At 39.6% G+C, this 15724-nt stretch overlaps 1 protein-coding gene across 1 annotated transcript; it reads left to right on the top strand.

Moving 5' to 3' along the window:
• Positions 1-1410: 1410 nt before the first annotated feature.
• Positions 1411-10941, top strand: LOC307123774 (T-lymphocyte surface antigen Ly-9-like). Its single transcript, XM_079812487.1, has 7 exons — positions 1411-1924; positions 3146-3442; positions 3549-3791; positions 8210-8500; positions 8607-8840; positions 9321-9497; positions 9912-10941. Exons 1-7 carry the CDS (start codon positions 1867-1869, stop codon positions 9974-9976), a joined length of 1365 nt encoding a protein of 454 aa, XP_079668613.1. The 5' UTR covers positions 1411-1866; the 3' UTR covers positions 9977-10941.
• The last annotated feature ends 4783 nt before the right edge of the window (positions 10942-15724 follow it).

The following is a 15724-nucleotide window of genomic DNA, read 5'->3' on the forward strand; positions in this document are numbered from 1 at the left end:
CAATGCGTTTCAGAAAGGCGGGGCATAGAGAAGCAACAATAATGTACATTATGTATAAAATAATTACTTTTTTTTACCTAAAACCTCGTAAAAACATTGCATTAAACCAAATAAAGTTATTTTTATAACGTGACCTCTTTAAAATCTTTATCTGAATATGATACCTCATTCTACAATATTTCTATGATTATAACACTGACAGACCCAGATAGCAGACCAACACTGAATCATCGTTGAATCAATGTTAATGCATCAACTAAAATATCATTGAATCAATGTTGAAATTTAACATTGATTTTTCATCAGGTTTGCGCCCTGAAATAATGTTATTTCAATGATGAAAAATAGATCAAGGTGGGCTTAAAATCAATAATTTTTCGACTACAATTAAATCACTTATTTCACACTGAATCAACATTGAATCAATGTTAATGCATTAATCAAATTATCATTGGAACAATGTTGATATTTAACATTGATTTTTCATCAGGTTTGCACCTTGAAATAATGTTATTTCAACGACGAAAAATAAATCAAGATGGGCATAAAATCTATATTTCTTCAACTTAAATTAAATCACTTATTTAACACTGAATCAACATAGAAACACTATAAAATCAATCTTGCTTTATGTACAGCAGGATTCTATGCCAGTTAATTTTCATGTATGGCCGCAATTGATATGATTTTGTATCAAGTCACTCAAAGTAAACAACATCCTTCAGTTTACATGCAAATGTATTTATTTATGCCCCCACAGTTTCAACAGGAAATCTCACATTGACTTAAAACAATTACATCTGAATTTATAACACAAGTGAAAAACATGACAACCTGCATCTGCAAAATGGAAGTAAATACAAATGGAAACTTGCCAATAAAGACAGAAATGGGACAGTACTACTGAAAGAAAAAAGGTAGAAGACACTGAAAAGCATGGAATTATCAACATTGATCCAATATTATTTAGCATTGAATTTTCAACATTGATCCAATATTACTTAGCATTGGCATTTCAAACTCAACCAAATTGATGATTCTGAAGAAATTTCAACATTGACTCAATGTCACAATGCTATCTGGGAGAGACTCCTCCCCCATCAGCCAATCACTGTGTTTAGTTAGTAAGTGTGATGACATCATCCATAGCAACCCAGCCCTAACTTTTAGCTTAAGACTTCTATTCCTTAGTAAAAGTTGGTCTCAGCAGCTTTGTGAAAAGGTTTTAAGAGAAAACTCTTAACTAAGAACTTTTACTGCTATTTAGTGTTAAGATAACAGGTCCTCTTTAATGCATATGCATCTCTATTTAATTTTAATTTCAGAAGGGAAGTTGCTCACAAGATGGCAGCATTGTATTGTATTGCATTCAATTGTCACGCAATGATGTATTTAAGCCACCAGGTCACTGGTACAGACATGGCACAGACACGCAAACCATTTTTGGGTTGTGATCCACCAGTTGAGAACCACTGTCCTAGATCCAGTATAAGATAGAAACACATCTAGAGCAAACCTTTCCATCTATATCTATAAATTATAGGCCTATAAAACATGTTTTATCTCTTAAATCAGTGCTTGACAGCTTTCTAGTCCACAAGATCAAAGATAAAATTAGCTGGCCAACATCTCAAAAAACAGCAGATCCATTTTATATCAGTCAGACAGAAACACCTGCTTCACAATACACACATTACAGAAGACATCCTTCCACACCTGTGAAGCGCCGTGTCAATTTCTGCACCATCTTCAGTTTATGATTCTGTCTTCATAACCGCCAGCTCTCTGATCGCAAACAGGAAATTCTTGTTTCCTTTAGTCGATTGTGAAGAAGGTTCTGGAACATTTGCTGTGTTCAGAAGAGCAATGAGCTGCCAATATAATCTCTTATTTCTATTCCTCTGCGGCTTCGCTGCACTCTCTGGTAAGTTCAGACTTCATTTTCTATAGATATGTTATGTGGAAAAGCTGTTTTCTTATATATTTTGTAAAAAAAATAAAATAATTTAAGTTGAGATCAAAAGTTACGATGTGATTAAAAGATATTAGGAATAGTAATCCATATTAACATTTGTTATTCAAATGTGTACTGCATCGTTTTATATCAACTCAATATTATACGTATTTTTAACTCAATATTTTTTTTTTTGTCGGAAACGGTAATGAAGGCAATTTTTAAGTGTCAGATCAGGTAAAAAAATGTCCTCAAAGCTGCAAATACACTTTAATAGTGGCCACTTCAAAAAATAGTAGTAATTTTTGGACACCTTTAAATGCAAATCTAGTGACGTTTACATGCAAACTTGTGTGTTTGTTCGTATCTAACTTTAAGAGAAGACACAAGAAAGTAGAATAATTATTTAGATATGTAGTCAAATTATAGTGTTACACACACTCTTAAAAATAAAGGTTATTTATTGGCATTTTTGGGTTTGTGAAGAATATTTAACATTTGTGGAATCTTTCCATTGCACAAAATGTTTTTTTGTGGTAGAAAAAGGCTCTTTCGATTATTAAAACGTTCTTCATAATAAAAAAGAAATGGTTATTTTATGAATTTTCGGCTTTACAGATCTTTGGAGACTGAAAATGTTTTTTTCTATCGTTTCTGAAACTCCCTTTTTTATAGTCGTCTCACGGAGAGCTCAACAGAAAGTCTGTATCTCAGGAGGTTTTGAGTCTTATTTTATCAAACACTGATTTGTTGGTTTCAACCATCTAGTTCAAAACGGTCTTAAATTATAATATTTTTTGTGAAGTTCTAGATTCATGTTATTTTTGTATTATCCGTTGGACACAAGAGAAACACACTAACAGAAGTCAGTGTATAACAAAGGCAGATCTGAACACAGGATATATAAATGTCAGGTCAGGGCATATATGTTGTAATATTACACAACTTTTACATTCTGTAGTTGTTAAATGAAGTGTATAATTTCTGTTATGGTGGGAATAGAATATCGAACTGTGTCTAATAGTTTAGTCCAAGGTTAGTGTCTGAACCAAAACTTACTTTTAAAAAGAAACCCACCCTGAGAGTTATTCATTCTCTGTTTTTCTCTGATTTTCCTCATATTGAACCACAAATGAGCATCTGAACCCTGTTGAGTTTTATTAAATACTAATATTATTTTATTTATTATAGTCTCAACAGAGACATGTGGATCAGATCTACTAGAGGGAACGTCCTGCATCATGAAGCTGAAAAACCCAAACAATGACCAATCTAATAACATAAAATGGACCCACACCTCCAGTATTGCTGTGATTGAGAGGAAAAATAAGAAGAAGAAGACAAACACTCCAGGTTTAACAATTGAAGACGACGGATCCCTCAAATTTCAAAGTGTTAGTGTGAAGGACACAGGCGTATATAAATACACTGTTTTTAGTTTTGATGGTACAGAGACTGATAATGGACAAGTGGAAATTAAAGTTTATGGTAAGATGACAAATATTTCTTCCCTTCCAACACTATAATAATAACAAAATAAGACTGTATATTGCTATAGTAGTTACAGTAGGAAATAACCTCCATGTTGTTACAGAAAAGGCCCCTAAACCGACTGTGAAGATCGACTGCGCAGCTGACGGGAACGCTACTCTCATCTGTGACACTGGAAACAGAAAAGATCTGACTTTCTCCTGGTATAAAGACGACAAACCCATCCAGAATGAAAAAAACACTAAACTGTTATTGTCATCTACTCAAGTAGAGGAGAATAAACCGTATTCATGCGAGGCAAGCAATCCTGTCAGCAAAGAAAAAAGTGAGAGTATTACAGTACCATGTAAGTTATTTTTATTTCACGTTTTTACACTTTTCACGATTTCACTTTTGTTTCATGAAGTACATGCTCAGGTTTTTGATCTGGCCGTTTCCTGTTTTTGCTGCTGACGTAAAATCGTGACTCTATGACAGTAAAACAACAGTATTTTTCAAGGGCACGTTAAACTGTGTACTAACTGAAGATGAGTCAAAAGTTTGGACACGTTTATTTACCGTAAAAAAATTATTGCAATTAGCTATCACAACTTAAAATTTAGCATTAGAGTAACTTCCCTGAATTGAACACGTTGAGATAACTCAAATATCCAAGTTGATACAGCTTCACATTTCAAGTTGAATATATAACTTAAAGTTGCCATAGAATGCATTGATACAATATTTTAAATTGTTCTTTGATATCTACATATAAGGTATGTGGCTTAGGTAAGGGCAAAAATACTCCAGATTCGGTTTTACATGTCCATTTACAACCCTAGGATTCGTCCCTAGAATGAAATGGTTTGTTTTTGCCGTATTTGGAAGGGTCATGAATAATAATGTTGAGTTCTGCTCTGATTGGCTCATTTCTGTAGCTCACACAAGTGCAGTTATTCAGCAAACACAAACGCAAACAGCACAACTCACAGACAACCTGAATGACACTTTAATCAGAACATCTCAAATGGAGATTGCACTTGTTTATTGGTGTTACAGAAAAGCTGTGATCGGTGAATTTAAATTACAGAAATTTGGCAACCACAAGCACAAACAATCGAACGCTCCTCTTTTTCCCCACGCCAAAACCAAAGAGTGTTTTTTGTTCAAGTTTTTATTTTTTAAACTACATTTTAGTTTCGTTTAAGGACGTTTGTGTCATTTCGTCTTGTCTTAGTCATGGAAAAAAAGGTTGTCAATGAACATTTCTCATCATATTTTCATTAACGAAATTGACACTAGTCAGAGCAAACGAACAACTTTGAATTAAATTGTTGCGGTATCCTGTTATAGATAAACATCAACCATGCCTGTTGACAGTTCTGTTCTGTGGGACGGGTATGAAAAGTTCTCACATCCCCTGCACAGCCTGGAACAGAACATTTATATCCATGCAGGGCTGTACGTTAACTTTTTTTGCACATAGCACTGGTGCTACAGAGGTTGAAAGTTTTGTAGCACAGCCCACAAAATTGTAACACATGTATAAAACGTCTGTTACCATGTCTGAAAAATGCAAAAAGTGCTATACAATAAAAATATTTAAGAATAAAAATAATAAATAATAAAATATAAAATGATGATAAAAAAATGTGACTGTAATGTCTTAATTTTTGTCTTATTTTATCTTATGTATTCACTGAGAAAGAAAAAAAAGTACTGTACACGTCTCTACACCGCGAATCTATCACTGTAGGCCTACTACAGAATATTATAAAATAATATAATTTCTGAATCATTCTGTGATGTGAAGCCTGTCAGATTACAAAAGTAGGTTATTTCAAACACTCGATTAAATGTTCTCTTTTGTTGGACAACAGGTTTTGTAAACGATTCTCATTACAAGTTTGGGAAGAGGGTGTTGCTGTTTCTAATGCACATAAAGGGCTTTAACACTGGGCACGTTTGCTGTGGTCATGTCCAAACGCGATTGTTCCCGGCGTCCCCCGCAGCGCGGGTCTGGTTTCACACTCAATTTGATTCTATCGAACCCTGGTGCACTTGTTCATCTTACATCATCAAAAATGTGCACGGCGGATGATAGAAAACACACTGCTGTAAATATATTGTGTTTTTATTAATTTGGTGCTATTATGCGCAGCTGAGTAAACGACTCTTGGGTTTACTGTATGTGCGTCGCATGAAGTTCATGTGTTGCCCTGATTGCACCCATGTGCGCGAATACACTCGTATTCAAGGTAAATCATCAACACCATCATCCTAGGGATGCGCGGTATACCGGTACTGGAAAAATACCGGTATATATCTTATTTCAAACGGTACGATATCATGATTTTGCTCATTTCGGCATATGCTGCTGTTCCGAAGTTCACCGCTAGGTGGCAGCGCAATACCCAAACTGACGTGAAACCGGCAAATGTGGCAACAGAACAAGATGAAAACAGCAGTTGAATCTCACTCAACACGCACAAAACTCATTAATAAAGAGAGGCGTAGACGTGAAATTTGGAATTACTTTGCTTATAAAACTGCTGAAGAACCATCAAACCTTGCCAAGCATCGGTCACTTAATTCCTGACTTGTAAGACATTAAGAGATCGACAGGTGAGTGCATCATTCAAACGATCTAATTTAGACATTTTTCTTTTAACACTGATTAACGCACATACATAAGATCGTGTCGTTTAAATATAAATAAATCTCCAGCGTTCGTTTCAACCAGTGACGTTTAGACCTCATAATATTTGCACGCATACTATTGCACTATTTACATCCGCGAAAGACATAACTGTGTTTATGTAACTACTCACTAAAGATTGAAATTTTTTGACATAATTTTGTGTGTATTTGACTGAGGAAAAACAACTTAATTTGGAATGCGCGAGCTCTTTAGGCTTGTGTGTGTTTGTTGTTGGCATGAGGGCAAAGAAAACTCTCTCTCAAAGAGCTCTCATCCCATATGTATTACGAAATGCTATAAAATCGCTTGCATGTTCAAATTGGCGAGGTTTAAAAAGACGTGGGCAGTGATTTCCGTCAGCTGTCCCGCAATGGAAGCGAAAGTGTTGAATCTGAGCGCGCAGATGCTTTTATAGTGCAATTGCGATGTCTTTTGAAGCCAGAAGCAATGGAGACGCGCAGTAATGCTGAAATTACTTACAAAAAAATTTCCAAATGACTGATTGATGTGATAATCTTTGTTGATTAATTTAATAATAAACATTTGCGGTAATTTCCCGCTTCATAAACCCAAAACTTGCGAGAGTGAGTAAAATTATGCGCAATACCCGCATCAAAATTCAGACCCTGTATGGTATCGATTTAATATCGGTACTTCGGTATTAGATTGTGGTACCGTACCGAAGACAAAATTGTGGTATCGAGCCATCCCTACATCATCCCTTACATGTGTTTTATTGAACTAAATACATTGTAATATGCTAAAACACATATGCAGGTTACGTTTTCTTCCTGAACAAATGCGCGCCCGAGTCCGTGTTGTTTTCATATTCACGTGAATCGCGGGACAGTTCGAGTGCCGTCTCCTTCAGAGTCTCGGGTTCGGTACCCCGGTGCGCACAGAGCCCGCGATTGACAGCTTTTACATTAGCAATTTTTCATGCAAACCGTGCCCCTTTTCGAACTAAAATGCCAATGACTCCATCTCACAGTGCATGCAGAGATAGAGCAGCATTTTATTGCGAACCGATCGATCCGCCCTGCGCATCATCTACACATATATTTATTTATTTAAAAATTTAAGCGATTTTCATAATTTCACAAAGACAAATCTCGATTTTGGTTTAATTTCAGTCAATCGTGCAGCTCTAGATTAACCTCACAAGAGCACAAAACAAATTCTCCCTTCACTCAAACGAGATCTGTTTCATATGCTAAACTGTATCGCACGCGTGCTTCAGGGGTAAATATATATATGCAAATTTGGGGAGGCGTAAATATTAATGATCCCGACTGTTACGTCACAGTCGGTGTTATGCTGGGATTCGCCTGTTTTTCAGTGGTCTTTTTCAAGCACAAGATTTGCAAAGTAAGAGAAAATATAACGTAAACTACATTAAAAATGGTTCACTTGGTCGTATTGTAGAGTCAATTGTAAGCATTATTGAAGGAGGAACGTGCATGTTGCACACTTAATGCTTTTACTTCACTATCCAATCCAAATCATCCATCAGTAGACATTAAAATTAAATGTACATCATTTACACAACTATATCCGGCTATAAAATGAATTCCACGCATATTTATGGAAGTGTTCAAGGTAATTAAAAGCAAATTTGCACACGGAAGTGTGTCCAAATATTTGACTCTCTCATGAAAATAATGATACAGTAGATCGTGCAGTATTACGCATGATGCAGTTTGTAGGATTTTAAACCGCTTAAAATAGAAGAGGATGTCAATTTCAGCCTCTAGATCTGATTCTGGATCATATATGTATGGCTAAATCTGATTGATCTCAATGGTTTATTTAGGATTACATTTTTTTTCTCCACGTTTAAGTACGACAAATTCTGTTGTTGTTAAATGAACTGTATAATTTCTGTTATGGTGGGAATAGAATATTGAACTGTGTCTAGTTTAGTCCAAGGTTAGTGTCTGAACCAAAACTTACTTTTATAAAGAAAGCCACCCTGAGAGTTAATCATTCTCTGTTTTTATGCTTTTTCCTCATATTGAACCACAAATGAGCATCTGAACCCTGTTGAGTTTTATTAAATACTAATATCATTTTATTTATTACAGTTTTAACAAAGACAAAAGATCTACTTGTGGGAACGACCTACATCATGAAGCTGAAAAACCCAAGCAATGACCAATCTAATAACATAAAATGGACCCACACCTCCAGTGCTGCTGTGATTGAGAGGAAAAATTATACGAATAATTCAAACACTCCAGGTTTAACAATTGAAGACGACGGATCCCTCAAATTTCAAAGTGTTAGTGTGAAGGACACGGGCGTATATAAATACACTGTTTTAAGTTCTGATGGTACAGAGACTGATAATGGACAAGAGGAAATTAAAGTTTATGGTAAGATGACAAAAATTTCTACCCTTCCAACACTATAATAATAACAAAATAAGACTGTATATTGCTATAGTAGTTACAGTAGGAAATAACCTCCATGTTGTTACAGAAAAGGCCCCTAAACCGACTGTGAAGATCGACTGCGCAGCTGACGGGAACGCTACTCTCATCTGTGACACTGGAAACAGAAAAGATCTGACTTTATCCTGGTATGAAGACGACAAACTTATGACGGAAAAAAACAATAAACTGTTATTGTCATCTACTCAAGTAGAGTGGAATAAACCGTATTCATGCGAGGCAAGCAATCCTGTCAGCAAAGAAAAAAGTATTACAGTATCATGTAAGTTATTTTTATTTCACATTTTTATTCTTGAATGCACTGACTTTGTTTTATAATTAGGCCTAATTATTCATTTGTATCCTCATTAAAATGCTCTTCAATGATAATCTAGACCTTTTGGGGTTTTGAACAGACCAGATTGATGTAAAACATGCCCTGGCACTTTTCACGATTTCACTTTTGTTTCATGAAGTACATGCTCAGGTTTTTGTTCTGGCCGTTTCCTGTTTTTGCTGGTACTTTAGGGATTTACGTCAATAATTATAAATAACCCGTAAGTCATTTATAGAAGCGTTATTGAGATTATGCCAGAGCTGCCCTGGTCTCTGTCTGCCATTGTCTGTGATGTCATCCATCAGTAAATATATTTTTAATTTTACGCATGATGCACTTTGTAGGATTTTAAACCGCTTAGAATTGATGTTTTTAATGATCCACCTGTCTGTTCTTGACTTAATGACATCTGTTCCTGTCTTACAGGTCAAGGCCAAAACCAAAAAAAAGGTCTGGGTATTGGTCGATTCTTTGGCATTAATGCTAGTGACTGGACCATGTTGGGCATCATAGTCGGCGGAGGAGCCCTTCTGCTGCTGCTAATATGTGTCCTCATCATCTGTGCATGTCGAAGCTCTCATCGACGCAAAAAGCACAAACCAGGTCAGTGACGTCTTCATCGCCTCTTAAATAAATCAATGAGCATTTGTATTTTCAACCAAAGACCAAACTGGAGCTGTCATTGTCCTTGCTGAGCTTGAAAAGTCATTTCTCAACATTCCTATACATGTATTTTCTAAAAACTGGTATTAGTTTAAAACAGGAAAAGGAAGGCTTTTACCACAGTTTCCTGCATTAGATTCAACATGTTGACATGTACATTTTAAATATGTTAGGCCACAGTGAGAGTTTATTACCATATCAGCATCACCAGCTATTACATGGCAGATAGCAATTAAACATTTGTGGCGAGGGGGGCGTGGTTTCGCAAGGTCTGCACAGGTAGAGAGAGTGAGGAGCCAAGTGGTAAGAAAGTAGCTCAAGTGCATGATGATAAATACCTGTGTCTAATTGCAGGGACTGGCACGGAGAGACCGGATAAAGCGGATCACAAACAGTGCTTGAGGGGAGAGACGGACTGAGGACTTGTGGACGCTGGGAGAGAGAGAGAGAGATCCAGAAGGATTTGCTGATTGCAGAAGCCAATTTGAAAGTTACTGAGTGTGTTTATATAAAGAGAAAGCCCGTCGAATCATCTTGTATTATTTTGAGTTGAATTAAACACCCACGAGTCCCAGTTTACAGCCGACCCTGCCTTCTTCCTTTCACCCACAAACAAACTTTGTTACACTGGTGCTGAAACCCGGGAAAGGAAGAAGGGAGCCGCCATCATCATGCAAAGCCCGTCAGCCATGCCGTTTGCGGACATTATCCAATCGCTCGCGGGCCTACATCAAGAACAGCATCAGGCCCTGCTGGACATGAGGGACGACCAGGAACAGCGTTTCCAGTCCCTCTTCAGCGCCCAGCAGGAGGACCGCAAGCTTTTCCGGAGCTGATTGGGTTGGGAGGTTCGGACCGGAGAACCAGCCGCCACTGCAACGCCGCCAGTGCATGTGCCGCTTATGAAGATGGGAGCCCAGGATCAAGCCGGGCTATACCAAATACCTGTGTGGTCCCTTGGCGTGGATTTTTTTTTATTATTTTATAATATTTCCTGACGTGTACTTATATTGTTAGTATGATTATAAAATGTCATAATTTTTAAATAAAAGGCATTTTTCTATTCTGATATTAGTCCTCTGGCTTGAATGCTCTGTTTCAAGGGGCTTGTCTGCTGTGAGACTTCAGTGAAAACGGCCACTGTTGTGATTGGCTGACATCTTTGCATTTGAAATGAGTATTAGATTATGGGGTAGGGGGCATGGTTTAGCGAGGTCTGCAAGCGCTGCCAGAGAGAGAGACGGACTGGGCACTTGTAGACCAGAAAGATGAGAGCTGGAAGAAGATTGCTGAGAAAAGTTATATTGTACAGTGTTGCTGTGAGCGCGAGATTATTTTGTTTGTATCTGAGAGTTCTGAATAAACACGAGTCCCAGTCATACCGACCCTGTCATCTTCCTCCTTATTCTACGAACTTTGTAACATGTGGTACCACTCTCGAATACTTTTACTAAGTGTTTTACCATTACAGCTGTCAAGCTTTATTTTTAGATCTTTTCCCATCACATGAAAGGCTGCAGTGACGATCATTGAGTACAGGCAGTCTGTTGATCACGTGAATCCAGTGATCTCGTCATTGCAACGCGTTTTCTCTCACAAAATGCTTTGACCACAACTAACAGCAAACATGACATCGATATGAATACAGTAAGAGTCTCGTTGTGCAGCTTAACAGAGTCATTCGTTATAATGTCAGTTTGCGACGTGTGACATTATAAAGAGAGTGTTCTTTGATCGCTAATCTAGCATCTAATCACAATTTAAGTAACAGATTTGTTTCACGCTACTAAGAGAAACGATGTGAAGTTGATTGTTTAGTCACTGGCTTGATTCACTGATGCATAAACGATTTAGAAAGAAAGTCTGTGTGAACTTGAATGATTAGCTACACATCAGAAATCACTGATCACAGATCAGGCATTAAAGAACACTGTTACTCACTGTTTGTGGCGGTGCCGTTCATATTGTAAAGTCTGTTTGTAAAGCCTGTGCTAACATTGCGAGTAAACTAAACAGAATCCATTTTCTCCAAATTCTCTGGGCTGGCAAAGCAGAGGAAGGGGAGGTAACCGTTCCCTGTATGACGACATGCAGGGAAGATTCCAGATCGGCTCGTCTGAGCTCTCATTTTCTCAAAGGCAGAGCAGGACAGCCAGAACTCGGTTTACACCTATCAAAATTTCAAGCCACTTGGGGACCATAAACAGACTAGGGGAACTCATATTAATGTTAAAAAACCTCATAAAAAATTTCAGGCAGAATATATCAACTAAACTGCTTCCAATGTCTCAGGGCAATCGTACCGCTGCAGAGTATACCATTGAATTCAGAACGCTTGCAGCTCAGAGCGGATGGAACGATATTTCATTGAAGGTTATGTTTCAACAAAGTCTAAATGCTGATCTACAAACCGAACTGGCCTGCAAGGGTGAGAATTCTTCATTCTCTGAGTATGTGACACTTGCTATCAAAATTGATAACTTGATGAGAAATGCTCCCAAGAAGAGATCGGCTCCAGGGTCACAGTCAAGCACTCCTACCACACATCAGTTACACCATGTTCCTCAATATTACACAATATCTGAATCAAAGCCAAGTCAGGAACCAATGCAACTGGGTTTCTCCAGACTTCGAAGGCGGCAGCTCAACCTGTGCTATTACTGTGGTGAGGCAGGCCACATCAGCATGGAATGCCCTCACAAGGCCCGGAGAACAACCAAGACTGCCACCCAGGTAAATATTGACCAATTTTATCTCCTCCCTATCAAATCGTTTACTTTTCCTGTTCGGCTGACTACTGAAAATATTTCTATTGATTTAACAGCGCTGATTGACTCTGGAGCAGGCCTGAACCTTATTCACAAAGACCTCATCACAAAATTCAACATTACAACTCAAACCTGTAAACCACCTATCAAGATCAGTGCTGTTAACGAAGCACCCATTGGAGATGGAATTACTCAACAGATGCAACCCCTACTGCTTCATATCGGATTATTCCATCAAGAGGCCATCTCTTTCTCTGTCATTGACTCGCATAGACATGACATCATCCTCGGCTTTCCCTGGTTATCTGTCCACGACCCAGTTATCTCCTGGAATTATGGTGAGCAGACACATTGGTCTGAATTTTGCCTTAACCATTGCATGCACTTGAACGTAGTCCAGCCATGTTTCACTACAAGCATTGAAAGCCCAGACACCAAGCAAACCACAAAGATTCCAGACTGTTATAATGACCTTGCCGAAGTGTTTAATAAAACTAAAGCTGCGCAACTCCCACCTCATCGACCATGGGACTGCGCCATTGATCTGTTGTCCGGCACCATGCCGCCTAAAAGCAAAGTGTATTCTCTGTCCCATAGTGAAACTCAAGCTATGGAGGAGTATATAGAAGAAGCCATGAACTCCGGGTTTATCCTTCCTTCCACTTCCCCAGCTGCTGCAGGTTTTTTCTTGGTAGAGAAGGGTGGAGGCTTACGCCCATGTATTGACTACAGGGAATTTAATAATGTCACAGTCAAGTTCCGTTATCCCCTTCCACTGGTTCCTGCAGCTCTGGCACAACTACGCGTAGCCAAGATCTACACAAAACTTGATCTCAAAAGTACATACAATTTGATTCAAATTTGTGAAGGGTATGAATGGGAGACAGCCTTCCTTACCACTAGGGGGCACTACAAATATCTGGTCATGCCCTATGGACTTGCTAATGCCCCTGCAGTTTTTCAATCCTTCATCAAGGAGATTTTTCGTGACCTCTTGAACCAGTATGTTGTGGCCTACATCGATGACATTCTCACATATTCCAAGTGTGAAGCCGACCACATTAGTCATGTCAAGGCTGTGCTCACCCATCTAATGGAGAACCGGCTATATGTCAAGGCTGAGAAGTGCGAGTTCCATATTAAACAAACAACCTTTTTGGGATATAACATCAGCCATCAAGGTGTAAATATGGACGAGTCCAAAGTCCAAGCAGTCACTGAATGGCCCCAACCTACTACAATAAAGGAACTGATAGAAACTACAGTCTGATTGCTTCTCCACTGACATCGCTTTTGAAAGGCAAACCTGCTAAGCTCAAATGTTCTGAAGAAGCCACCAAGGCTTTCACTAAACTCAAGGACAAATTTAACACGGCTCCCATTCTCAAGCATCCTGATCCCAATCTTCCCTTTGTGGTTGAAGTCGACGCCTCAGATTGTGGAATTGGAGCAGTGCTCTCTCAACATCACGGCCAGCCAGGTAAACTCTACCCCTGTGCATTTTTCTCAAGAAAACTGACTTCAGCCGAACGTAACTATGATGTGGGAAATAAGGAACTGTTATCAATGACATTGGCTGGAGGGGGCCATTCATCTCGTTCAGGTTATCACAGATCACAAAAATCTGGAGTACGTTAAGAGTGCCAAACGCCTGAACCCTCGTCAAGCTTGTTGGTCTCTTTTCTTCACTCACTTTCAATTTACAGTCACATACAGACCAGGCAGCAAGAATAGTAAGGCTGATGCCCTGTCCAGACGCCATGTTTCTCCGGCAGAAAATATTTCACCCGAATCGATTCTCCCTTCAGCAGTCATTATAGCTCCAGTCTCTTGGAACCTAATGGAAGAGATCCAACAAGCCCATCAACAAGAACCACCACCTGTCAACTGTCCTCCAAGAAAACATTATGTACCACAAACTCTTCGTCAAAGGGTCATGCAATGGGTCCACTCATCTCTAAGGTCACCCTGGAATTTCTTGTAAATGGTAAATGGACTGCATTTATATAGCGCTTTTAACAGACCTACGGCCATCCAAAGCGCTTTACATTTTGCCTCACATTCACACACTCATTCATGCACCGACGGCAGTGTCAGCCATGCAAGGCGCCATCCAGTTCGTCGGGGGTAGCTGGGGTTAGGTGCCTTGCTCATGGACACCTCGACACTTGATCAGGTGGAACCGGGGATCGAACCACCAACCTTCCGGTTTGTAGACAACCTACATGAACCACTGAGCCACTGCCGCCCACAGGGTGGCACACTCCGTCTCTTACAAAATTCCTTCTGGTGGCCATCAATGACTAAAGATGTTGCAATCTATGTTAAGTCCTGCCAGGCCTGTGCACAGTCCAAGACCCCCAATGAGTTACCCTCGGGCCTCCTCCAGCCACTTCCAATTCCTCACCGTCTTTGGTCACATTTGTCCATAGACTTCATCACTGATCTGCCTCTCTCAAATGGTTTCACAGCTATCCTGGTAATCATCGATCGCTTCTCTAAGTCCTGTCACCTGGTTCCATTAAAAGGTCTACCTACTGCCGTGGAGACAGCACAAGCCCTATTCAATCATGTCTTTCGGGTGTATGGCATTCCCAGATTACATTGTCACTGACAGGGGAACCCAATTCACATCCCAGGTTTGGAGAGCCTTCTGCAGGCACCTGGATATCAACGTAAGCCTCACCTCAGGGTATCACCCACAATCTAATGGGCAAATAGAACGCCAAAACCAAGAGATCAGCAGATACCTTAGAAGTTACTGCAGTTGGGAACAATACCGTTGGACAGAATTTCTCCCATGGGCTGAGTATACCCAAAACTCCCTGACTCACTCTTCCACTGGCATGACTCCCTTCCAATGCATCTTGGGATACCAACCCCCCTTGTTCCCATGGTCTGGCGAACCCTCATCAGTCCCTGCTGTAGATGACTGGATCAGGTGTAGTGAGAGGGTGTGGGACAGCGCCCATGTCCGTTTACAGAGAGCCATCAGAACACAGGAGTTCCTGGCCAATAGACGACGTCGCTCACACCCTCCCTACCAACCCGGACAGCGGGTCTGGCTCTCCACAAGGGACCTCAAGCTGCGGCTACCGAGCAGGAAGCTCAGCCCCAGGTATGTTGGTCCATTCAAGATTCTCAGACAGATTAATGAGGTCACGTACCAGCTTGAGCTTCCTGCTAATTATCGTATTTCTCCCACCTTCGCTTTCTCCCACCTTCGCCACCTTTCTCTCTCGCTCCTCAAACCGGTCCACTCGGATGCTGACCCCAATGCCGAGGGCCAAGAGCCACCGCCACCGCTGGATGTAGATGGATCACCAGCATATAAAGTGAATGATTTGCTGAATTCAAGGTGCAGAGGGGGTCAGCTCCAATACTTGGTGAACTGGGAGG

This window comes from Gobio gobio, assembly GCF_949357685.1.
Source record: "Gobio gobio genome assembly, chromosome: 3".
Classification (NCBI taxonomy): Eukaryota; Metazoa; Chordata; class Actinopteri; order Cypriniformes; family Gobionidae; genus Gobio; species Gobio gobio.